Below are 26,132 nucleotides of genomic sequence, written 5' to 3'. Positions count from 1 at the left end.
ATCCCAGTTACTTGGAGAAAATAATTCAGGTGCTGCAGAAGGAAGCAGATGGCAGCTCTGGATAAATTTGCATGCACAAATATTAAAGAGGGATTACAAATCCCCTTCTAACACACAATACTTTCCCCCAAAAATTCTCAAAAGCACAAGGAAATTAAATACGCCCTCCAAGCTCACCAAACCACTCAGAGCAAGGAACAGAAAGCAGGTCTTCTCATCTCCTCTCTCACGCCCAGTCCCCAAAACACATTACCTCCCTAGAACAGAGGCTTGCTGTAACAGACCTTTCCAGGGACTACGACATTAATAAGGTACTAAAATATTTAGGTGCGTTTACTGCATCTCATGATGTTAGATTAGAAAAGTCCTGCTAGCTGGCAGGCTTTATAGTCTCACTGTCTCAAGTTAATATGTAAATAAAATGTACAAGTAGGCCTGAGTGCAATGAAAGTTCATGGAAGTACATTCTGTGGCTGAGATATTTGCTCTGTCTTAATTCCCCTGGGCTCTAGGTTTAGATATAGCATCCATTTGGATGGGGTTTTCTTGTCACCGAATCCAAGTTAAGGAAGAGCTTCAGTTTCTCTCCTAGGAACATTTATAAAAACAATCATTTGTTCATTATGGAAAAACTATCCCTATCCAAAACATTTTCTCCCTCTTTCTTCTTTGCAGGAATTCACGTTTACTCCCACCTGAAAACATATTCTAACTGTCTCTGCAATGCATAGGGATGTTCGGAGCACAATATTAGAAAATAGTTTAAAAAAATCCTTGCAGACCTGCTTCTCAAACACTTATAATTTTTGACAGATTCCAGCTTTGTTATGGAGATAATAAGGTTCATGAAAAACTCGTCTACCTCATTCAACCAGGTGTTTTTCCCCTTCGGAAAAAAAAAGGAAACCAAAGAGTTGTAACCAGTTTTTAAACATACGAGGCAACAGATTTCTGCTTTTGAAGCAACAAAGACATCTACAGTCTGAGAATGTATGTTTTCCTGTAGCACTAATAGAAAAATAGACAACAAAATATACAAAATTCAACATAAGATCTAATCTGCAAGAATAGTTGCAGACAGCCTTTAATTTACACTCGAACAAGACTGTTAGTCCTACAGCAAAAATGAGAATTATCCATTGCTTCCTTCAGTGCCATGATCTCAAGGTAGCACATGATCTTACTGATTTCAACTCCTGTTCATGCACTTAGAGGCCGTGCTGCAATCCCAGTTGTGGTGATCTGCTATATTTGTGCTAGCACAAACCTGGTCAGGTCAGAAATCATTAAGGGCACCAAAGAGCAATATGGCTTTTTTAGGCTGCCAAGTAAAAGGACAGAATCCTGGCCCAGCTTATGTAGATAAACAGAGCAGCTACACAGCTAGCAAGTAAGCTACTGCAGGTGCATCTACTCACACTGATAATTCTTGGATGTAGATATTGGATAAATCCTTAAGTTTGGCATCAAGCAATGGGTAGATGCAGCTGTATGTACTGAAATGAGGATATTCTCTTCTTTTGCCAACATGGACTTTATTTCATTAGTTAATCTTAGTATGTTCTAACATTGATTTTACTATGTGAGAATCAAGGCATTTTGTGCCCAGCACAATTATTTCTAATCCTAGTGGAATTTATTTTGATTGTCACCCCCGCATGTAATACAAATCAAAATAAACCACACACTTATTTATGGCATCCACATTGCTAACAGTAAAAATCACAACATCCTGTAATGTTAAAAACAGAAAGATCTTGAAGTTCAGGCCAAGAATCTCATTTTTACTTTCTCCTGCCTTCCACGATTCAGTTTGTTAGCAAACAAGTTATTCTCATATCTGGGAGGAATATAAAGATTTGCTTGGGATGTATAAGTTGTATTTCACTTCCACAGGCAATGACAAATTCCTTAGGAAATCAGAGCTAGGAGCTCCAAGTTGCTTAAAAACAGAGGGGTCCGGCACAGAACATTTTCCTCTAGAAAAAAGAGTCCCTGCTGACTCAGCATCCTACACAGAAGTATTGCTGACAGCATACAATAGTGTCTTAAAATTTAAGAACCTGGGAATTTAAGAGTGAAGAGAACTTATTGGGATATTTAAGTAGGGTGTTTTGGCAGTGGTCATTAGACATTTTATGTGACTAATTCAGATCCATCCTCTAATACTTTGTGATATTCTTTTAGGTGATTTTGGTCTAATGGACTGGATTATCACTTTGTGAGCCACAGGTTTTCCCATTCTCTTAAGATGGCCACTGCAGCATAGCGCTAAGGAAGTTATTTATTATTTGACAGTAATGCAGAAAGTGCCCCAGGAGACCGATATTGGCACAGGGATAACAGGTCTGACTCCAATCAGCCCAAGGAGTGGGAGTTCCTGGGACAATTTCCAACCCAGACCTCCTCCTTCCAGTGTGAATGCTAGGGCTGACACTGTTCCAGAGCCTAACCTGAAAAGGAGTTAGTAAAAGCCTACAATTATTCTTGTTCAGCCTTTCAGAGTCATTGTGAAAATTAACCAGACCAGGCAAAATGTCTGCTCCTACAGCACTGATGATAAGGAACAGTGATAATAAGAGTCTAGAGAACAAAAGGAAGATACATACTCCTCAAACAAACAAGAAAGCAAACAAACTCTTTCAAAAAACAAACAAACAAACAAACAAAACCAGATCAAACAAAAACCAAACCCACTATGTACCATAAACACGTAAGACTTCTGCAGACTTCACTTTCCCTCAGATTTTGAAAGAACTTACTCTACTAGTAACTGGTTCTTCAGGTAAAAGAAGCTCTTCCTAAAGCCTCGAGTCCTCTGGAGCCAGAAGAGTTAAATTACAAGGTAGACATGCTTAGAAAAAGAAAGTACAGCCACTTTCATCGGAAATTGTTTTCCGAAAATCCCTTAGCACTTCTTAAATTTCTCTCCCAGATGATGATTCATCTCACCACCTATACAAAACTCCCTTTTAAACTTTAAAATTTATTAATCAATCCTCCCACTAAAAGCTGTAAGAAAGTTTTCAATGAAGTTTTTGCTGTTGTTATTGCTAGAATATTCTTCGCAGAGAAAAGATCTAATTCTAGTTGAAAATGGCAATCTGAAGGCTAATACAAACAAGCACAACCCACTGGGATGAAAACCCAATGAATCAGAGAACAAAAAGCCACTAGCTACCTGCAATAATGGCTTTACATATCACAGCCCTGACGCTAGAGGACAGCCTACAAACTACCTTCAAGCAGATCAATCTGAAAACTAAAATTTCCTAACACAGTGGTTACTGAAGACATAGAGATGCAGAAGCAGATCCATCAGTTTAGGGGATCCTGACAGTGCTCAGCAGCTCTTGAGATAAAACCACCTAGATCAGAGATCTGCACAGAAACTTGCGTAGTAATTGTGATATCTTTCAGACTTGGAGGCCACAGAAATTCACTCAGAGCTCTGATTGCAGTCAGTTTCGAGGATGAGTTACTAATTTCATTCTTGGGGCACTCGCCTATACTCTGCTCCTTAGTATCAGTGCACTAGGAAAAGGTGTATACACGTGAAAAGAGAAGAGTTTGGCAAACTGTTTCCAGCACTTCTGATTTCCATTCTGTTTTCCTCTATCTACCCCCACCTTCCTCCCACCCTCTGAGCCACAGGCATGATGCATCTGGTAGGGCAACTACGATCTGCAGTTCATATGGGTGATTTCAAACCAGGGCTCATGGGTGCGTGTGAGGACGAAGGAGGATAGGAAAGGAAAAAAAAAGAAAAAAAAAATCACATGGACTTAGAATGTAAGCTGCAAATGAAAGTTATCCATCCCTATTTGCTATCATGTTCCTTCAAGGAACCCTGGCTTTCAGCTATAGTTTTTGGCTGGAAAACTCTTCAAACTTAAGTTTAGTGAACTCATAAAACACAGCCCTAGGGATGATACAATACTCTGTGCAACCACCAGACAGCAGGAACAACTAACACCAAATGACAAATGGAAGGAAATTCCACCTAAACTGTCTACTTGTGACCAAACATTCCAGCTTGGCTGTTAAATAATATCCCAAGCAGACCTGAGCTCTGGACAAACGTGACAGGGACAACTTTTTCTTTCTGATTGTACTTTGCTTGTTTTTAACCAGATTTCTGTTTATTAGAAGCTGTGTCAAGAAAGGGATCTGCATTTAATCTCCCTGAGGTAGCTCACTGGTCTCACAGTTCAGATACAAGTATCTGAACTGAAAAGTATTGCTTGGATCCCAGTTTATTTACTGTCAGCTTTACTAGCAAACCAGTCTGAAAGAAAGAGCCCTGAAACTCTTCAAGATACTCTTGCAAAAGTCTTCCAAAAGAAAGAAAAAAAAAAAAAAAAAAAAGCCTCAAAATAACCTTTAAAGGCATGGCTCTTTTTACAAGCAAACCCAGCCATAAATACTGTGCTCAAAACAAGAATCAAAACCAGAGATCTCTTGAACTTCTGCCATGAAACATTACAGAGCAGAATGCAGGCGCAGACTGCTGCACATCCCTGACATATCCTAAAGGTGTTGAGAGGGGCGAGATTGAAAGCATCCTAGGATAAGTGCTCTGGGTTCTCAGATTAAAATACAAGGTGCCAGAACAAGCTTGCTTCCTATCCTCTTCCCTATTTTACATTAAAACAGATTTTAATCATGCCAAATTACCCCTGCCCAAAAACTTGAGATTATCTGTACCTTGCTGGTTTCTCTCCCCTCTGAAACAGGCCATTGGAAAAGAGAAAATAAGAATATAATCTGAATTGGTAGCCAACACTGTTCCAGAGTTCATGGTTCATCGAGAGCTATGTGGTGCTGGGGATGGACAGCAACACAAGTTCTCTTAAATCCTGGGGCATGGATTGTCTGGGGGCTTTCACTGATATTTTTGTCAAGAAAGATTAAAATGTCACAAAGTCATCCAGGTTGGGCCCTATGTATTAGAGATAGCAGCATCAAGTCTGCTGAACAGTGATTAAGTATAAAAAAAACTGCCAGACAAGAACTGGAGAGGAAACAACTTAGTGAGCAGTGGTGTGCTTCTGATAGAAACTGAGTGAAGGACAGGATGGGCAGATCCTTGTCACAACCATTTTGCAATATTTCAACATTCTTACCACAGTCTAATGAGTGGTCTGGCAAGGATTTTAATTGCTGAAGAACCTCAAATGCATAAGCTTATAAATGGAAAATTACCTACACATACTTCAGGTCTATAGAGAAAGTGGAGATGAGAAAATTGCTGTACAAGTTACACTAGCTACTATGAGTTGATCATTTTGTTCTGTAAAGCAGTGTGCTTCTGGCAGCCCTCCCTCTGTGCTACTTGTGGGGGGTGCAAGCTGAGGTGTTGGGGCTCTCCACGGGTTTTCTCCTTCAGAATAAATAGCACAGTGCTGCTCCAAAGGAGTAGGAACATCACACCACAGTCTGCACACTGTTAGGAGTAAAAATTCAAAGAACAAACATCAAACCTTCTGGGAGCACAGAGAATCATCAACTGACATATCATGTGTCCAGGGAGCTGGGACTTCCCTGCACACTGAGAGAAGCAGAAGGAGCAGCAGCTGTGGCTGTGTGCCACATGGATTTGTTGGCTCACGGGCACGTGCTGTGACTGTCAGCACAGAGACACCCTGCCCAACAGCTTCATGCTGTGTCTGTGACTTAGATGGCACCGCTGTTTTCCTGAGAAGCTGAAGCTTTTGAGAGTCATTCTGAAATTGTTCGAAACAGCTGGAAATGATTTTCACCTGTTTTATAATACTGCCTGTACAGAGCAGGTATAAGGACCCAGCTACAGCTCTGCCAGGAAAGGAAGCAAGGCAGCATTTCCTGGAGAACAACTCCTCTTTAGAAACCTCAGCAAAAGAGCAGATCCTCCACAACGTAGAGCATCCAACTACTCTAACCTTGGCCTCTATCTGCTTGAAAAGTAGAGCTGCAAAGGACAACAGCAGATTTACAGAGCCAACAGTCCCCCATGGAAGCTGCTGCCCATTGAGCACTGATGAAAACCCAGCTGCCTGCAGTTTGCCAGCTCCTTTTTCAGCCCTATAACTGAACAGTCTTCACTTAGACAGAGAATGCGATAGGTGTGAAGGATATCCTTCCTTCCAGGCCTTTCTTTACGTGCTCGGCCAAAGCATAAGCAGACTTATTTAAAAAGAGCTAATGGAGGCTATGCATCAGCTGCAGCTCAACCCAGGCTAACAACCAAATGACTCTGTTTACTGTAACCTCTATGCCCAGAGAAGTTTCTCTTATTCTTAAAATAGCATCAGTCACTGCAGAATGGAGGCACAAGGAAATGGAAGACTGTATCTACACGTATAGATGGTCACAAGGCCTGGGGTTTGTACATAGCATTCATTTTAATTATACTTTTAATTGATTAGAATGTTACTGCACTGCAGTTTCTGTAGATCGATGAATATATCAATATTAGGTGTTAAATAAGAATATTAAAAGGCTCTTCTAATGCATAATTTACTTCGTGGCAAACAATCTCTTCCTCTCAGATCATTACTATTGCAAATTTGGAACTTTATCTGAACGGGTTTCCCTAATGCATTTCCTAGAAATTAAATTATTCATACAAATATGATTTATATTATGATATTTTTTTAAAAAATGAGTTGAGTAGCACTGTGGGAATGTACTATTTTCTTAATTGAATGAGAATGAAAACTTGAGGGGAACGTAGCAAGCTCTGAGTTAGAAAGTATTTATTTCGATTCTGTTACTTGTATCCTGGTAACCACACCGATGTGCCAGCACAGGTCAAGACGTTATGGACCAGAAACTCCACATAGCCATCACAAGGAAAAGGTCCTTGGCATAAAACAGCTTGTAAAGTAAACACATGACAGAAAAAGAGGAGGCAAGACATTCTGAATCATTATCCCCACTTTGAAAAGGAGGACGGAGATGCAGGCTGCTGCAAGGCACAATGGCTTAAGCTGAGCGGTCTGAGCTGTGGCAGGAAGATGGAATTGGACTCTATTAAATGTATCATAAGATATAATCATAGCTTACAAAGGGAGTATTTCTGGTACTAAAGGTGTCATTAATCTAGTGGAAAAGGCATGACAGGATCTAGTGGCCAGATGCCAAAGCCAGGCAAATTCAAAGACACGCGGGTGACCATTTCTAAAAAGGGAAGGTAGGCCATTAGTGCTGCTGCATTGGAACACAGGGACACAGTGACTTCTCCACCTCCTGGAGGCACTAAAACAGAGCTGCCCATCTGCCTAGAAAGGCAGAGATGCTGTGTCTCAGAAGTTGCATGCAGGAATCAGTACTCATATCGCACAGCCTGCGATCCTACTCAGTGTCAAACTTCTGGCTTTAACCAAATCAAGGGTGAGCTCTCAAATTCCAGCCTTGGATCTCAACTAATTCCTCTCAGAGATCACACAACCACTGAAAACACATCAGAAACTAGATGATAAAAAGTGCTATCCACAGCCACAAGTGTGAAACCACTATAGAGAAGGAAGCAGGGAGTAGCAAGGAGTGCAGAGGACTATCTGTCAAAAATGTTACACTACTAGAACTTGACATTTCCAATACTGACAACAGATGATAAAAACAAACAAACAAAACACTGATACCCCACATTTGCTTCCTATCACCTGGAGAGGGAAGAATTCCCTGTGTCATTCCTTGGCTTCAAGATATTCAGCAGGGAAGCTGCCATAGCAGCACTGTGCTTCCACACAAATGATAAACTGCTGCATGACCTTCAGCAGCCTTTCATTTTCCCAGGTCTCTCCATTAGCCTTCACATGCCTTGGGGAGCACTGTGTGACTCTTGCTCTACATATGTGCAGTGCCTAGCATAGCAGGGTAAGAGCTCCTTAGCATTTCCACAGTACAAATGCTATTACTAATACAATTCACAGACCAGCCCTACTCCAGGGATCACTGCATGGCTGTCACTCGCCTCTCAGGGCTACACAAGTTCTACTTTTAGGAATAAAACTCAGCACTGCTGCACCAGGAGGAACAAATCACATGCTGGTGACAGGCACTTATCTCTTTGTGCCAAGCATGGAGCAACCTAATACCCCATATGCTGTTCCATAATGCCACCCAAATCACAGGCATTCATGACCTTTGCCTCAAAACTGACAGGTTTCCTGTCCAATATATGGTCCTTTTTTGTAATTAACTGTTGGACAGAAGAGGGAGAGGGAAAAAGGTATTATTGTCATAAGCACAAAAACAATATGGCAGATGGATTTGAGATCCAGCTTCCCACTGAATGGAATTTTAGATATTCCATTTGCAATAATCTCATCTCATAATTCTCAGTTCAAAAAAAGAATAGTTTTAAAAAACAAAACAAAATCTATAACAAAAACAAGCAAACAAAACAACAACAAAGCAATCACCACAACCTTGCCCTTTTTATATGTGTGCATTATAACTGACCTTAGAGGCAGAGAAAAATTGCCTGCAAATGGCTTCATGATCTGCCATTCATGCAGCCCACAAGAAAAAGCGTGTGTTTCTTTCACTACAAGGCTTTGAAAAGAGCTGGTCTTAAAATATTGAGAGCTAACTTTCCACTCCAGTACCTTGCAGCTCTGCTCTAAGTATCCACCACCGAACAGGAACGGGCAGGGAAGAAACAAGTTTTAATTAGCTGTACACTGGGGTTCTTTGTCCCACAGATAGATTTGATCATATTGCTGATAACCTTCACAAGGCTTGTTACTTCATTACACTATGCCATTCTTCTGAGCTGAAGGAATTTTTCACAAACCCCAAACAGACTTAGCAGCTGTGAAAGAATAATGTCAGAAGTCCCTTCCAGACGCTTTGGTGGGGTTTTTCTGTTTGACTGTGTTCACTCAACTGGGATGGAGCCAGGAGAACTCATCAGTGGAACTCCAGAGTGGTGAGTGATAACATGGGCCTCTGCCAGCTCCTTGCTTACTGCTTGTTTACAGGCAGAGCTTGTTTGTAAACTTGTTTATGGGGATTTTGCATTATGTATCTGGTACATAAAGTGCCTTACATTGGCACCTGAAAATAGGATCTGGTAGCAGCAGTCCAGCATACTCTGAATGAACTCAGACAAGGAAGAAATTCCCAGCACTGATATTACCTGACACACTGTGACCATACCATCACCTGCTATGATTACAAACCCTGAACTTTCTGCAGGACTGGACAAGTCATGGAGAAAAAAATAAAAAGCTCTTAAGAAGGGGGCAAGCTGTTCTCTCTTGACTTCAGACTCTTCACTGCTTTATGCACTTGTGAAAAGTGGGCCTATCACTGTGCTGCACTCCCCATGCTACCAGCCCTCACATGGCACCAGGCAAGGAAAAAAATCAGAATAGTGATATGGGAAAAAGAAAGGGCTTGGATCCAGCAGAAGGGTTGTGCTATGAAGATAAGTGATTCTGGAAATGAGCATATGCAACTTAGATCGTTCATTTCCAGTTACTGTACCAGCCAAGAACGAAGTCTTCCTGCTGTACTTAGATAAGTAGCTCTAATTTAGTAGGGCTCAGACAGCAGTCGTTAACAGCAGGATTCCTTCTCCACTTCCAAAGCATGGAAACTAGAAACCCCTTCACAAACTGCCTCCCTATAGGATACAACAGATGTGATCCTCAGAGCCCATACACCGCTTTACACTAAGGTATAACTTCACTAGGGAATTAGTCCTAGTCCGCAGCAATTCAGTTGAGAGTAGGATAAAGCATTGCCATCTCTTCCTTTCACTACAAACTGGAGTAGATGGTGTCTTCAACATGCCTGCAAGGAGGCTGGCTCCAGCATTTGTCCTATCTGCTGTAAAATTGATGGATGACAGACAGCAAAAGCTGGTATCTTTGGTGATGAGCAGAGAACGAGCTCATAAATAACAATCAAGAACATATCCTGAAGCACAGATGTAAGAGGCAGGTTTTGTTTATGCCACGTCCATGGCTTCACCACCACCACCGCCCTCGTACCATCCCTGGGGGAGGAGGATGCCAACATCCAGTAACATCCCTGGACAAAGCACATAGCTCTTGTGCTGACATCTGCACATCCTTGAATAGGATTCAAGGAAAATTCTTTTCTGTTCTGTGCACTCTGTGACCAGATATGAGCATACAAATAAAGGAATTTTTTTAAAACTACACCTTTGACTTTTTTCTCCCGTCTGCAACGTGTTGTGGCTGCTGCATACCTTCAGGGCAACAGATCTCTATTATCATTGCCTCTCCTCATACACCTGTCACAAGGCCAGGTTATTGTCTGTTCACATATTTCTCTGCTGGACCCACCCCTTTCTGCAATCTTCCCATCCTACACTCTCTGAGTGGCTTTTTTGCCCAAATTTAGAGGGGCACAAGCTTTCCAAAGCAAGTGTCAAGGGTTGCTGAATCAGTGGTGGTTGCACACATTCCTTCCTTGTAAGGGCAGTCAGGACAGTTCTAAAGGGGAGAAAGACAACGTTATGCTCAGTCAGACTGTTTCTCTCAGACAATGCAATGCCACAGCACAGATGGATGCCTGCTAGGCACAGCCTACTTCTGACTGAACCCTGCTACTGTAGATAGCACAGGGTGGTCTAACCTCAACAGCTGTGAGTGCCGGATTTGGGTTTACAATTCCTCCCTCCCACCTTACCCACCACAGTCTGCATCCTGCCTCCCTAGCAGTGGCTGGCCCTCTCCCTCCCCTGCCACTGCAGTAATTGCCAAGCACGGTCTTGAGGCCAGCCACGCACCACCAGCATCGCAGGCTGCCACGGATTGCAGTCTGCTGGAGCCCACAGTGCTGGAGGAAACCCACGGACATCTGCCCCTCAGTAGCAACAGCTTCCTCTTCCCTGCAAACGCACACACCTCCTGTCAACAGCAGCAGCGTTTTGGCTTTGAGGACAAGCTCAGTGACTGGAGGGTGCAGTCATTGCTCAAAATAGCTGTTCCTCATCTCTTCTTTCAGGGCAGAAGCTGGTGGGCTGGATGGATTGGCAGAGCAGCCTGGAGCTGGCCTGCAGGCCACCAGTTGGACCACACGTACTATTTTCTGCAGCTGCAGCAAGCTGCTGGTGGCTCCAGAGCAGTGCAGTGCTACCCCTTCAACCAGGGGCTTGTAATGCTGTGCTCACATCTGTAGCACACATAACATCCAGTCATCCTGTATAAATTAAACCCTTATAATAAAGGCCCGTTTTCAAAGCTGTTCTGAAGCACGATCCTTTTCTTTAAGAAGAGGTTTTAAAGTTTTTTGTTTTCTTTTTTTTCCATTTCAAAAAGAGAAGGAAGGAATTATCTCCTCTCTCCTCCTTCTTCCTGCCACTACCTTTCCATTAACTCATCTGTGCAGCTCTGCCCATTTGCATTAATTATTCTCTCAGTCTCTCTCTTCCTGAAGAATTAAAAAAAAAAAAAAAAAAGTAATTTAGAGAAAACCACGGGTTTGAGCAGAATTCAACAGCAAAGCTCTAATCTGGGATCACTCAGCTCTTTAAGCATCAGTTTGAAGTTGTACTCCTCAGATGTATTTTAACTCCTCAGAGCAGAACTAGTGCTGGCAAGTCCAATCACTCATTTTCATCCCAGTGCTCTGCATATTTATTAATTTCTTTTAATAGAAATTGCTGTGATGAAAAAGCAAAGCATGCAGCTTAGATCACAATTATTGCAAATAATTAACCACTCAGGATTTAATGTTCCTCTCTGCAAATGTTTCTTTCATATCAAGGCCTTCGGTAAATTGAGAAGTATAGCAAATCATACGGAAAAATAAGCTTGGCCATTGAAAGCTGAGGGAAAGAGTATTCAGCTGAAATATAAATTCCAGTTTTAAACTGAAGAATGTTTTCTTTTAAACTTGTAACATGACATGGCTCTTAAAAAGAAACAAAAGAGAAAGAATCACCTGAAACACCCTAAAAGACATCATTTTGCAACATCATTTGTTAAGTGAATCTTCAGGCACTGAAATCACTCCAAAATATCCTCAGGAAGCCTGACTCCAACTGTAAGAGTCATCTCAATCTTTTGATCTTTTTCATATATGACATTTATTCATGTTCTGAAAAAAAACTTTTGTTCCAGTGACTACCAGAATTATTACCACTATAACAAATGTATTGCTGCAAAAAATACTATGTATAACCATGAACAAAATCCCATACTACGCTCCAACTCACAGCGACAGCATGAACCCTGATTTATGGGAAAAGTTACCAGCAATTCCCAAACTATTAAGAAACATTCAAGCTGATACTCTTAAACTGTTACCAGCTATAAGCCACTACCACTCTTCCAGAAAAGTTCATCATCTGATGTATTTTTAGTTAAAAGAGAACATTTTTAAACTACATAACCTTATAAAACACTTTTTAAAGATATCTTCCTCACTCTTTTGCTGCAATGTTAATGGTTTTGCCATTGCTTGTGCTGCTGATTGAGCCTTCCTAACCAACATTTTGGCCAATCATTTAGTGCTTCACTTTCTCCTTGCTTGCAGAATCTTTCTCTTTTGTGTCAGAACAAATCGCATTGGCCTTCCAAAGTGGTTTCCTAAAATACCTAAAATATAAATGGCTGTCAAGCATTAGATTAATACTGGAGTACAGAAAATCAGAATGTTGTATTCTAATTAGTTGGCAGGTTGTTCCTGATAATGATAAATTTCATACTCTAGTTGACACATTTTCAAATGTTAATGTCCTCTAGAGGAATAAGCTGTGTCGTAATGACTGGAATAATAGTTTCTAAGGTGAGCATTCAGCTTATTATGGTTTCAAGTCCTGGCACTCCATGTACATAGGTGTTAGGTTATATGCGCTACAAAAAGGGAATAATTACAATCATATAATGAAAAAAGAAGAGAGATTGTGAAGAGGATTTGAATCGTGGGGGGAACAACTTCCTTCATTAGTGTGAAACAATTGTTAATCAAGTGCTGAGTATAACACAGCAGACAAGCACTCATGGGAATCCCAAGAGCCACGATGCCCTGGATAATAGCAACAGTTTCCCAGTGGTCACATAGCTTCAACTGAAGAGAGACTTCATTACGTCCTTCCTCCTCTGCCACTCCTCCACCCCATACTCTATGGAGCTGGTTTTCTGGAGGCAGATGTCACAAAGGAAACAGTAAGCAAGAGGAAAGTTGTGCTGAAAGTTCAGTCCCATGGCTGACAGCAAACAGCTCAAGACAGGCATCCATTCACAGAGTCACAGAATGGCAAGCGTTGGAAGGGACCTCAAGGATCACGAATCTCCAACCTCCCTGCCACATGCAGGGTCACCAACCTCCCCATTTAATACCAGACCAGGCTGCCCAGGGCCCCATCCAATCTGGCCTTGAACACCTCCATGGACGGGGCATCCACAGCCTCTCTGGGCAGCTGTTCCAGCATCTCACCACTCTCTCTGTAAAGAACTTCCCCCTGACATTCAACCTTAATCTTCTCTCCCTATTCAGAAACAAGAGGCACTTTGGACAGACTGTCATTTTGGGACTGTAACAAAGGATGTCAGAATTTTTGTCTACTGAATTATGTGCTCCTAATAAGCAAGGGCTGTACCTCCAGTTTTCTTCTCCTCTAACTCTCCAACAGTCTTGCCTCACAACCAGATGTAAATAGTATAACTTGAAACAGCTTAAATATTTACGTGAACAACAAAGCTGGTGTGGAACCAACATAACTTCCTAGCATGCTTTCTTTTCAGTACACTGATTCCCTCCAAGTACACTCTAGACATCCAAATGTTCCTATGTACAACCATGCAGTCGCCACTGCAAGCAGCACTAACCCCATTTGCACCACTGATGATCCCATGGTCCCGGGCACATCCCACTGTCCTTTTAACAGCAATCTGTGTTTTGATGCCATGGACACTCAGTGATTTATGTCTTTGAAAGACAAGGAGAATCATCTGCTGAGCAGCAGCCGTGGCCTTATTTGCTGAAGTATTGCATAATCCTACCTTTGCCCCTGGAACGTTGCTTTAAAAATGTCCTCTGTCAAGAGTCACTCTGTAATCAACATTGCTGACCATGTGTTATTAATTAAGTAATTTTACAAAATTAGAAATACAAATCACATTGTTTTCAACCAAAATAACGATCTACCAATTATTCTGCCAAAAGAAATGACTTGTAGCTTTTGGCAGATCTTTTCCCTTTGGCCATTGTTTTCTTAGTTATTAACAAGGTTACAGTTGGTCCTTTTGATTAAAAAGTTTTTTGGCCAGAATCACTGCTATGGGAAAACAAAACCTGAAATTCAATATCCTTCTAGAATTCTTTTGAAATTCGATCTGAACACCAATGAGGGAGGAAGGTGAGGGGCCACAGGGGACATATTTTGTAACTTTTTAATTTTCTTTCCAGCCTAAGATTCTTAAAGATGAGACAAGTAGTACTGGAAAGCAAAAATAATAATAATAATAATAATAAAAATAAATACAAAAAGAAAGTATTTTTGTTCTCTTATCTCCTTGTAAAAGTACACATTGAATTACTGAATTTACTTAAGAGCTGACTGCGACATTAAACCTTTAAAAATACGAATTAGACATACAGAATACAAAAATGGAAGGACTGCACGAATAAGCTACATCATCACGATTCTCCCTAAGCAGCTTCTAAGTCTTAGAAGATCCTTTCAGCCCCTCTGGGGAAAATGAAAATAAGGACATCAGAATCTATGACTATCTTGAATTAGAAAAGAATCTTTAAAGAATATTTATAGTGAACGTATACAAGGAAATATTAGAACACAATTATTTTTAGCGTGACCAAAAAACCAACATGTAACACAACCAGATTTCAAAACAAGACCAAACTCTGATAAGCATCCCTCTAAAATCAATCCTTGCTCTTCAAAACTTAGCACCAGAGGTGATGTGGAAGCAGTTCTGTGTTAGAAAGATTACTTAGACTGAAATGGGTACTCCCTCTGGGAGAAAGTGCAGAGGCTAGGCCTTCAGCAAAACTAAACCTCCATGCATTTACACTCATACAAGCACCTCCAAAAATATGGATTGGATTGTCTTGATCCCACGGGTAATACTGCAATAAATAGTACAAGTAGAGGGAAGAAAAAAAAAAAAAAAAAAGGACCCCCTCACTCATCTTGTTACTTAAATAGAGGCTATCAAAGAAGATTGCTGAACAGTTCCTGTCGTTTTTGTGGGAGTTAACATCATAGAGAGGGACACAAATCTGCAGTAGCAAAAATAAACAAGAGTAGAGAGTATTCCCAGGTTTCTGTATTAACTGGCTTTTGTCAGGTACATCAGACTGGCTGCTAAAACAAGCATGTTAAGCACTTCAAGCTTGGAAGATTAAGGCTTGGGTATAATCAACTAAACCACTGCAGAAAATGGCACGCTGGGATGTCAATCCTGCATATCAGCAACAGCAGAGAATCATACCTATTCTTTTCCAGTGTTTTGCTTGCTTTCTCCATCAGAGAGACCAACAGAAGATAACAAACCCAAATAATAACCAGCCTAAATCTTTCACAAGTCAAGCAAACTGAAGACTTCAGCTTTTTTTTCCTCATTTGCATTATTCTGACATTTGAAATCAGTGACTTAAACCAACTAAACATCTGTCCCTAAAAGGAACACAACACTACTTGTTGCACTTAGAGCTCTGGCAAACAGCACACTGCTGGACAGAAGTTACTTCAGCAGCTTTCATATCTCAACTCTTGCAATAACCCAACAAAAGTCACAGCACAGCTTCTGCTGGCCATGTGGCTGCTGGGCTAAGTTTTTCTCTTCCCCAGTCATGCAGCTTGGGTAAATGCCACCTCCTCTGCTCCAACATGGTGCTTCTTATTCAAAAAACCCTTTTCCAGAGCTAGTTCACATCTTAATTGGAAAACCAATAAACAAAATTAGAAAACCAATAAGGAATTAAAATAATCAAGCTCTTCAAAATTAATACTTCAAAAGGGGATGCTGAAGAGCAAAGCCTCCTTGAATGTTGCCATTTTGACTATAGAGATAGCAAGGCTAAAATTAAGTAGTGGAGTAGTCTTGCTTGACCTTAGAAGAGAAAGATCACGCATTTCAAGACTTCTCGCTATTAGTAAGATTTATGGAATGCTGCACCAGTGACACTCACAGAATGTGCATTACACTTGGCAACAGGCCTGCAACCCAGCCACTTACTTCCATCATGTATTATAATGTAGAAACAGAGTCACACCTGCAAAGCCTATGACAAATGACATTTCATTAACTTTGAAGACTGCTGGATCGTTTTCCCAGGCTACATGTGAGCTGGGCCATTATAGTCCTTTCAACAGCCCATCATGAAAAGAAAGTCAAGATAATGTCCCAAATATTTCAGGGAGTAAATACTTCTCAATTTGTTAATGATAAAGTTCTGTGTCAATTAGATGTAATGGGATAAAAGCCTATCACTAGGGATCCTAGGCCACACAAATTTAGAATGGTGTTTCCCACTGCTTGCTGTGTCACTTCCCCACTGCCCTTTCTCTTTCTCTCTCTTATTTATTTAATTTTCTGCTCACTGATGAGCAGAAGGTTTCACACAATCAAACTTCACGTCAAATAGCATTTCCAGGTATTTGTATTTCATTCCCTGGATGGTTTCATGGGATCAACAAATATAACTGTGACGTTTTACAAACATGAAAATGTCAGCAGGAGAACATAGGATATAACACCTCAGCTGCTTCTTTCCAAACAGGACGACTCATTTCTCCCACCCACCCTTAGCTTAGTTACAAGAACCAAATCCTACTTGTACCATACACATTATGGATATATTAGGACAAATTATATATAGAATATATCATTTGTGTGGATAGAGCAGGGCTTCCAACCTGCTCTTTGGACAACACATGCCAGCACTCTGCTCGCTGAGATTTCTGTCCCCCTCGGTAACAGCTCTTAGCTCAGCTCCACGGAAGGTGAGATGGGGATAATTCACATGTATAAAAGCTAAGCACATTTTTAACAGCTTTGCTACACCAGGGCTTAGGACTTTAGACAACAAGGCTTCCGTGTGAAACTTAATACAGCTTAGACTGAGGCCTGCAATTGGATCCCACAAGTGTGCGAGGTTCTGAGAGCAACAGATCTGTGGTGTAATTCAGCCCCTGAGGGCATCAGATTTGTGCCAGTGGCCTCACAAAAATCTAGGGAGCAAGACAGCATTTGCTCAAGGTCTCTGGTTGCTTTTCCAGCCTGTTTCAGCAGACCTGAGAATCACAGGTCCTATGCTATTCCTGGCAAGGGGAGAGAAACATTTCCCATTAATAGGCAGGTCCCCCTCCTGCCTGGCCAGAGGCAGAGTTGCACACAAGGCATGAGCCAAGAGCTTTGCTCTTAATGTGTCAGCACTGGTCCACCAGTCTCCACTTGAGCTTATCCTAAGGAAACCACCAGAACATCACGATTCTTCATGACAGAGTTCAGCTGTAACCTCTGAACAATATGACAGTGCACACCAGATCACAGCTTTCTGGTCCAGATAGAAAACAGTGCATAACCTCCCTCAGAATGAGGACTGGCCCTTTGTACCACCTTACTATATTTCTGGACATCAGAGCTTTTCTTCACTCTGAGCCTTGCACCATCCATGGAAGAATTCCATTAGGTTAAGCAACAAGAAGTGCAAAGTCCTAAAGCTGCCAGATCTCCGCCAGTGTTTGCTGTCTTCTCGAGGAATCATACAGGCAACATTTGTAAGTGTACTGAAAAACTACATCTGGCTAGAAAGCAAAAAGCAGACATTCCAAAATCCACCAACCAGTTATTATCGGTCTCCCTATTGCTGCAGTTCTGTTCCATAACTACAACCTCTGGAGATAAGTAGGGACGTACCTGATAGGAGCATTTTCATCAGAAAAACGCAAGTGAACTCAACAAAATGCAAAGCACCCATGAAGGGAAATTAAAAAAGCCAAGTAGTAACATCCTGATGCCATTCCCTAAGGAAGCAAATTCCATGGGTAAAAGCAGAGCTTTGCTACTGCAAACATGCCTACACTTAAGGCTCATGCTGCCTATGCTGCTTGGTTTGCTGCAAGTTCCATCTCATAGCCTTCAGTACAGGCAGATGTATCTGGAAGAAGCCTGTCACGCACAGCTAACCTGTAATAATTAGTTCTATCTACTGCGTCGGTCTGCTTAAAACAGGGTATGCTGTTTTGGATTGATTAAGAGGCTTCTGAATCAAGCACCACCACAGTGATCTAAGCAAGATATTGACTAATTTACGTCAACATTCTTTTACCTTGAAACATATTATGGCAGGTTTTATCCATTTATTTTTCCTGATTAGGAGGTTAAGTTTGTATGTGTCTATATTACTACTGTATTTCAGCTACATACCCTACAGTAAATAATCTTAATGATCAAATGACAGGCTTCATCTCTCTCTGAGCAGAGTTCATCTGATTTATTAAAGTGACACCAGACATTTACTCAAGGAGTAAACAGAGCTGACATTATAGGATGATCTCTGAGGGGAAGACTTGAGGGTAAATACTGAGAAATAGTGGGTTTGCTTGCTTAATTCTTTACTTCCTCCTTTTTAATCTCCTTATTACCATTACAGTGTCACCATTTGTGATCTTTAAGCAATAGGCTCTAAAAGTGAGCCTATAAAACATGGTCAGTCTTTACAGAAAAACAAGAACTGGTTGCATCTGGAGCAACATCTGGAGAAGCCCAGTAACTCCTCGTATGCAGTATAGTCACAGTGAAACAGAATCCTGACTCCACAGTGGGGCTCCCCACTTTGACACGGAGTCAGTGAGCTCTGGCCAAATCCCTTCACCGTGTGTCTAATGACTACTTGGCAGGAAGAGTGTTGTTCTTCCTCCTCTTTCCCAGAAAACTTCACCCAAACCTACCTCTTCTCATTAGAATGGACTTGCTTTTGTTAGAAAGAACAAAAAGAAACAGAAGAAAATAAAGAAGAGGAACAATGTACCCTTAAAAAGATAAATCTTTCAGTCTTACCATAAGTGCAGTGTTTTATCTTACGACATACAGACAAAATGATGCATGGATTGGAATGGCTTGACCCAGCAAACCTGTTCCTACTGTGAATGACAATAAGAAGCTGCCTGGCTTACTTTCAGTAGCCAATTACATTAAAATCTATAACTGTTCTGCTATTTGCATAGAAAAAAAATGCCTTACCTTCCTTCAAGTTTAGAGCAACACAATAGCCTGTTTCAAGACACAGCTCCAGTGACCATCCATCTCCACCTGAATCAGTGCAGAAAGCAAATCCCAGTGGATGTGAAGGAGCAATTATTAAGACAATCAGAACTTTGTAGGTAGGGTACAAGGTTTTACACTCAAAAGTACACAGGAAAAGAAACCTCTCAAGAGCCTGAATGTGACACTGATGGCATATGTTCCAAAGCTCACACTTGGAATGTCAGCAGAAAAGGAAATGGGTTACTGTCATTTTTTAAATCAAAACCAAGAGCAATACAGAAGGTAAAAGCTGAAGCTGAAAAATCTTTTAAACTAAAATTTGTTAAAATGCTGCAGAAAAAAACGCAACTGCCATTTAAAATGGTTCCATCTGCAACATTGTCTCACACAGGAAGGTCCACATCTGCAACTGGCATAATTCAACATAATGCTCCTTCAGTCAGCGGAGATATGAGCAGAACTCGCAGCTTCAAACTGAAGAGGCTCTTCCACCATAACTGCTGAAGGCAGCTGGAAAATTATATTTAGCTACAACCAGCCAGTTAACCTGGCGTTGTCATGAAAAACGTCTGTTTCCTTGACTCATCCATCATCAGGGCATAATAAACTTGTAATCAAAATGATATCACTTCAACTGTTGCTGCCAATCTTGCCTTAATGGATTTAATTTAGTTAAAAAAAAAAAAGCACTAAAAAATGTCTACTGCAGACAACAATAGTAACAGTGGTCTCATAGGAATGGTGGAAAAAAAAAAAAAACCCAACCAATTCCACAGTGGCAAAGTGCTCTGCCAACTGGATTTTACTAGGGCACTGCAGGGTTGGAAGGACTTATTCTCACAGGGTGTAACAGAACCTAGCTGCCCTTAGAAGGAAATGCAATGAAAAGGGTTAAATGTTTTCTATTCCCAATTTGATTTTCTCTGCAACGTATGCCGCTGGCTGGAATCCAAGCCTGGGAGGGTGGTTCGCTGAGGTTTCAGGAGGGTTTGTGTGAAGAGTTAGGAGGGTTAGGCCCCTGCACCTGTAGATAACATTGCAGTGTCTCTCAGTAACATTCATGAGATGGCAAACTGATATATCCCTTTGGCTATTTGCCTCGTTCAAAAGTTTTGTTCTTTAACTTTCCCTTTGTTCCAATCACTCAGGATGAGGGGCCTAATCCAGCATTTACTGAATTCTGCATCATTTTGCTGAGCCTGAAAAGTTCAATGACTTGTTCCACTAGATGAAAAGAGCACCCACTACAAAGCAGAAAGAAAATTAACTCATGCATTCAAGGAAGGAGCTCAGCTTCAGATCTAAGGGAGAGTGATTCTGAAAGCTATGGCAGCAAAACCTATGCCGAAGTCACTGGGAACTCTACGTGAGTCTTGGCAGCAAAGGAGTGTTAACATGGTATTTTTGATACCTGTGGACAGGTTTCTACCAGTTCTAGTCCTAGTGCCTCCATCACAAAGCAAAGCCAAGATGTTGTAATAAAGTAAAAAAAAAAATCTCACTTCAGTTTAGACAAGATCGGATTTTCTATTTAAACTAAATCACTACTTTTACATGTGAACAAATAGCTTTAAGTTGCTCCTGGACACATTTTGACTTGAAATAAGAAAGGTTATTACATCAAGAACTTAAATACAGGAATACAACTCTGTATCATCTTTCTTGGGGCCAGCAAGCCTAACAAGTTTAAGGATGGCAACAAGATTTTTTGACAGTACTAGACAACATAGTTTTCTACTAGAGGACTTAATTTCATGCATCTGACCTTGAATTTTATTTTTACAATGATACTATCCCTGCATTATTCAGAAGTGTTCTAGGAGGCAGCATAGGTATAGATACATGGTTTATGAAGAAAAAGAGATGGGAAAGGTTTTAAAAAAATAAAAAATTCCTCAATGGATGTATATAACAATAAGTTTTCCCTTTTCCCACTTAAAAAAAATAAAAAATGAAAGAGCTAAAGGCCTTTGCAGCTAGTATCCATTCTCTAATGGACTTCTTCTGGAAGCTGAGTATTTTGCATTCACGCTGAAGTGCAAACAGGGAATTTGTTTTGAGATTCAGCCAGTGTAATGTTACACCAGCGAGCTGATTCAGGAGCAAAATCTTCAAAGAGACTCATGCTGCTGAAATTCTGGAGAGAAAAAAAGTAATGACCAATATGTAAGTAACTACATGTGTCAATGGGTTGTGACTGAAGCTAGAAGACTTGACTTTGCATTCCTCCTAAATTCAGTGGGGAAACTGGGGCCGGAGGGGTGAATCACCAGAAGTTCTGCCCAAGGAATGTAAAGCAGAACACAGAGTCTATTGCTCCCATCGGGATTTCACAACTACTTAATTCTGGCAATTTCATTAGAGCCAAAGCAGAATCAAACCTCAGGTGAAGGAATCTTTTAAAATAAGCCTTCTCTAATACCATATTGTTTTAATGGTGCAAATCCACAAGAGTCAGTAGGGCTATCCAAGATATACAGTGATATAAATATAAGCAAGATTCAACACTTAAAATTTAAATTTCTCAGACCTATGATGCATTTGTTTGCTAGTCTATGCAGAGACATAAAAATCATCAGTGACCAGACGTTAAGCGAAGAATAAACAGCGTGAGAATCAGATCTTGTCTCAAAAAGCTTCTCAGGTACATGCATTATGAAAAGTAGGTATTTGGGACTAATGCTCTGTGTTGATTAAAACCAGCAGCATTCCAATAACACAGGCACAATCCAATTCTGCTTGGCCAAGGCTGCAACCCTTGACTATCTTCTCCCTCCTGCTCAAGAGGACACAACTCCAATCTAATGTGGCATTGCACAGACGCACTCACCTCACACAACACACTTGGCACAGTACATCACACCAGCTAGGACTGAAAGGTATTAAGCAGAGACGACAAGTCAACACCTGCTTAGCCCTTCTGGTAAATCTACATCACTTCATTCCCAAAAAAGAAAAAATCACCCTTTGGAGCCCATAGTGCAAGGCTCGCTTCAGCAGCTGGGATCCTGTCCTCCAGTCTGCGCTTGAGAAATGCTGCCTTTTCAGTCAATATTTGCAATCTATCAGGATTTTAAGCGGAAGAATGAAGAACCCTGCTTCTTGCTTACACCAATGTACATTAGAAACAAACCCATCAGTGTTAACAGCCTTCCACGAGTATAAAACAGGTTTAAGTGAGAGAACAAACAGGCCCGTAACCTCAAATGAGTTTAAAAGTCAATGTATTACTTTTCAACCACACAGAAATTAAACTGCATGGTATATAACATACAAACACGCACACGCTGTTTTTAAAGCCTCTCCAAGAAATCAGAGAAACCAAGCAGAGCACATGGAAACGTAACTACTCCTAGTGAGCCTAGCATACAGCCTCGTTAGGAAGAAATGAAGTAAGAAAAGCCTCGTTTTTAACTACAGCTACCTGAGGGGTGGGGCAGCACTGCCCTAGATAAGCAATATTTCTGTGTTTTCAAATAAAGAAGTCGGGGGCTTGGGTTCTTTTCGATTTTCTGGTTTTTGGGGTTTGGTTGGTCGGCTGGTTTCGGCTCGCTCGTTTCTTGCCCGCGAATCTCCGGATCGGATTTCTACGGCTTTAAAAAGCGCTCTCGGCGCTGCCTACGGACTCTTTGACGCTCCTTTGCTGCCACCAAGCGGTAAAGAAACAAAATGTCCACAATTTTGGAGCAGACCCTACAGCTGCGTATCAAAATTTGCTTTCCCGCTTCCCTCTCCCAGCCCTCACCTCAGCTTCTGGGACTCCCTGCACCCGCCGCCATCTTGGCCCCACAGCCATCCCGCCGCAGTGCACCCAGCCAGGGAATACAATCAGCTTTGGCTAAATATTTTAAGAGGATTGGGGAAATAATAAATGTGCAGCTTCTCCGCACAGCACTTAGAATGAAAAGAGCCTCGGCAAGCATTCAGTATTACCTCACTTAGCATCCCAGGGGTAACTGCTCCTCTGCAGGGTGACACGGGGACACTTTGTAGGTACAAAAGGCATGGCAGGAAGTAAATCCACAAGATGCAGTTGGAGATGGCTGAGGCACACCTCTGTGCAGGTGCTGCAAGAGATCAAACAGCCTCCCAAGGAATAGACGTGCTGTTCACCCTGCCTTTCAATTTAAACTAATTTAGCCTACTATGTTTTCTCAGTTCTATAGATCTTGTTTTTGTTGCAATTACTGTCACGGAGGTAATATCGCACAGATGTGCCCAAGGAACCCAAATCTGTGGGACGACCTGGAAGTATTTTCTTCATTCAGTCTAAGTTCAGAGGCAGAAGGAAAGCAACCCACTTGAGTTATGTTGAAGGCAGACATAGGAGAAGCAGATGAAAGACTCAAAAGAGATGAAATGGACTTTAACCACGAAGGTGGATAAGCAAAATGATTTGCACACTTTCTCTATTGTGCTGTAATCAAACTGAAAAAATTGTCAGACTTTCTTTGATGTAAACAAATAAGCCAACCTACTAAAAGTCTCTGGGTAAATATAGAAACTAGCAACTTCTAAGCTTATAGTTACTTGTTCCACTTTCCAGATGTCTTACAGAATCTATAAAGATGCTTTCTTCACTTAAGTCACAAAGAAATATTCACATACCTTAACAACATGGTGTCCACAGATGTGGTAACACATAGTGCCAGCAAAGATACTCCAGTTAACACAAGCTGAAAATCAGCTTGCTTTCTTTCTCTGATGTTGGTTGTACTATATAGTTTATATTCTTGAATATAATAAATCATTACTAATCTTTGCCAGCTGAAGCAATGGCCACTGAGATTCCTGAGGCCAGCAGTGCATCCAGTACAGGCCTTGTCTTAAGTGGCTTTTTTAATAAAGGAGTGGAAGTTCCATAGGGTCAGAATGCTCTTTGCAGTTCAGAAGCCACTGTAACTAATGGCATATTCTGGCCTCTTTGGGTTTTGAGAATCTGTGCAGGCAAAGCTGAGGGCAAAATCTAACCCTTAGTTTTTCTGATAATACAACCTTACATGGATGGCATGAGGCAAAAAGAAAAAATTCTTCCAAGCTTGTTTTGTTCTTCTTAAACTTAGGTGGGGCAAGTCTCAAAATGAGGAGCTTTCCCCCAGTTTCAAGAAGAAAAGAAAAAAAAAGTGCACTATAAGGAACAGGTACATCTAGAAACATTAGAAATACTAACCTATGCCAAGACTCAGCTCACTTCTCTACCAAAATTCTTTCCCCTTTTCCCCCCCAAACCAAAACAAGCAAAATACAGCCTAACAACAATAATCCTTCTTTCCACACTGTTTGAGTTGTGACAAAATATTTAAGTTTCAGATTTCTACTATATTCAGCATACCTAAACAGTGAAAAGAGATACAGTTCCACTGGTGTTACTTCTTATGAAGGTGACACACTAATTAATTCTATTTAATCAAATTGATACAAACTCCAGTATGATCTTAACATAAATTGATCAAATATATAGGAGAGCATCATATGACTGCTTGAACATTTAGAAGGTCAGAAATCTGAATAAAAAGCTATGTTAAAACAAGATTGTTGAAGTTACAGAGTTGTACTAAATCTGCAGTTCTGCAAATACAGTATGTTACAGTGCCCTGTCATTATCTGAAATAAAGTTGAATTCAACTATAGAGCCTGTATTCCTCTCAGAATGGTTTGTGGCTTCAAAATCGTGCCGGGGGCTCTGTAATGCTGATGACCATGCATGGGAAAGCTGAAACATAAGCAAACTGGGAGCCAGTTTCTACTACACTGTTCTCCAAGATTTCTCTAGAACCCTAATCTGGATAGATTTTCACTGAGGTAACTTTTTAACTTTCTGATAATGCATTTTAATTTTTCTTACCTCAATGAAGGAAAGTTATAGCCTTTAGGAAAATCCAGAAGTTTTAGCTAACATTGGCAATACAACCTATACTTCAACAACCATGTACTTGAGCATAACTGTAAGAATAACTGCTCAACCTATCCAAAAGAAAAAAAAGAAAAAAAGAAAAATAACAGCCATGACAGAGAGCAAGCAAGTCCAATGCAAGTTGTTAAAATCTGGCAAAGTTATAAAAATCTGGGAAAAGAATAATAATAATAAGGAGCTGAGGTACTTTGTGCAAGTACCAGTGGTAAACCCTGTGTAGATGAAAGACAAACAACACAGATTCTGCCTGTGCATCAAGACTGTGGCCTTTAACAAGTAGACGTATTTCACGGGGATTCAGTAACTTAACATCAGCTAAATTTTAGTGCTGTTTTGGTCACATAATATGTACAGACTTGCTCAGCTACATAAAACCAAATTCTATTCTTTTGTTCTTGATCCTTGCTACTGTAACTTTAGCTAAATAAAGACTTAAGCTGACTTAAAGGAGTAAATAATTAAGCCTATGATGTTACAGCCTCCAACAGTATAATTTCATGAATACACACTTTTGATTCTGATATACACTCAGAGAGGAACTTAAAACTTACTGCCTGCCCTTCAAGGAGGTACATAACATTCTGGTGGATGTGTACTGTGTTCGTACGCAGACAGCATCTCGTGAGATTAACTGCCTTGAGGAAATGCTCTCTCCATGGAAACATTGCACAAGAAAACATGTTTTGTCTTGTGTGTGAGCTGGGGAGTATGTTTGTTAGCCCATGGCAACAAATTAAAAAGACTGTTTATATTGTCCACCTTGACAATGATTGTTACTTGGCATTTCTCTCTCTCACCTTTTAATAATGGTGACAGTAACTTTGTGCATTTAAGCAATGACAAATTCGTTCCCATGAGGCCAAAAAAACCCACTCAAATGGCAAATAACAAACAAACCTTCTAGAAAACAGGAAAATACAATTTGAAACACATTTATGAAAGCGAACAGTCATATTAAATGAGAGGATATCAAAGACTACTGCTTTTTCAGACAACTTTGCTGTGTGATTCAGTAA

The 26,132-nt window shown here is 40.8% G+C and overlaps 1 protein-coding gene across 4 annotated transcripts in view; it reads right to left on the bottom strand.

The window, feature by feature from the left end:
* Positions 1-25,745, bottom strand: part of LOC146544851 (uncharacterized) — a 278,127-nt gene extending 252,382 nt beyond the window's left edge. The window contains exon 1 of one of the 4 annotated variants that reach the window (XR_014881831.1): positions 2,763-3,085. Coding sequence is in view for 1 of the 4 variants with exons in the window: in XM_085218762.1 (XP_085074888.1) it covers positions 25,668-25,696 (29 nt within the window). In the remaining 3 variants the exon portion in view is untranslated. Of the gene's footprint in view, positions 1-2,762; positions 3,086-22,626; positions 22,778-25,667 lie in introns of those variants that run through there. The other 3 variants (XM_085218760.1, XM_085218762.1, XM_085218761.1) reach the window with 3 other exon arrangements.
* Positions 25,746-26,132: the final 387 nt, after the last annotated feature.

Source organism: Meleagris gallopavo, chromosome 2 (genome assembly GCF_905368555.1).
Source record: "Meleagris gallopavo chromosome 2, MGAL_WU_HG_1.1, whole genome shotgun sequence".
NCBI classification, from domain to species: Eukaryota; Metazoa; Chordata; class Aves; order Galliformes; family Phasianidae; genus Meleagris; species Meleagris gallopavo.
This window is presented reverse-complemented; position numbering and strand designations above follow the sequence as displayed.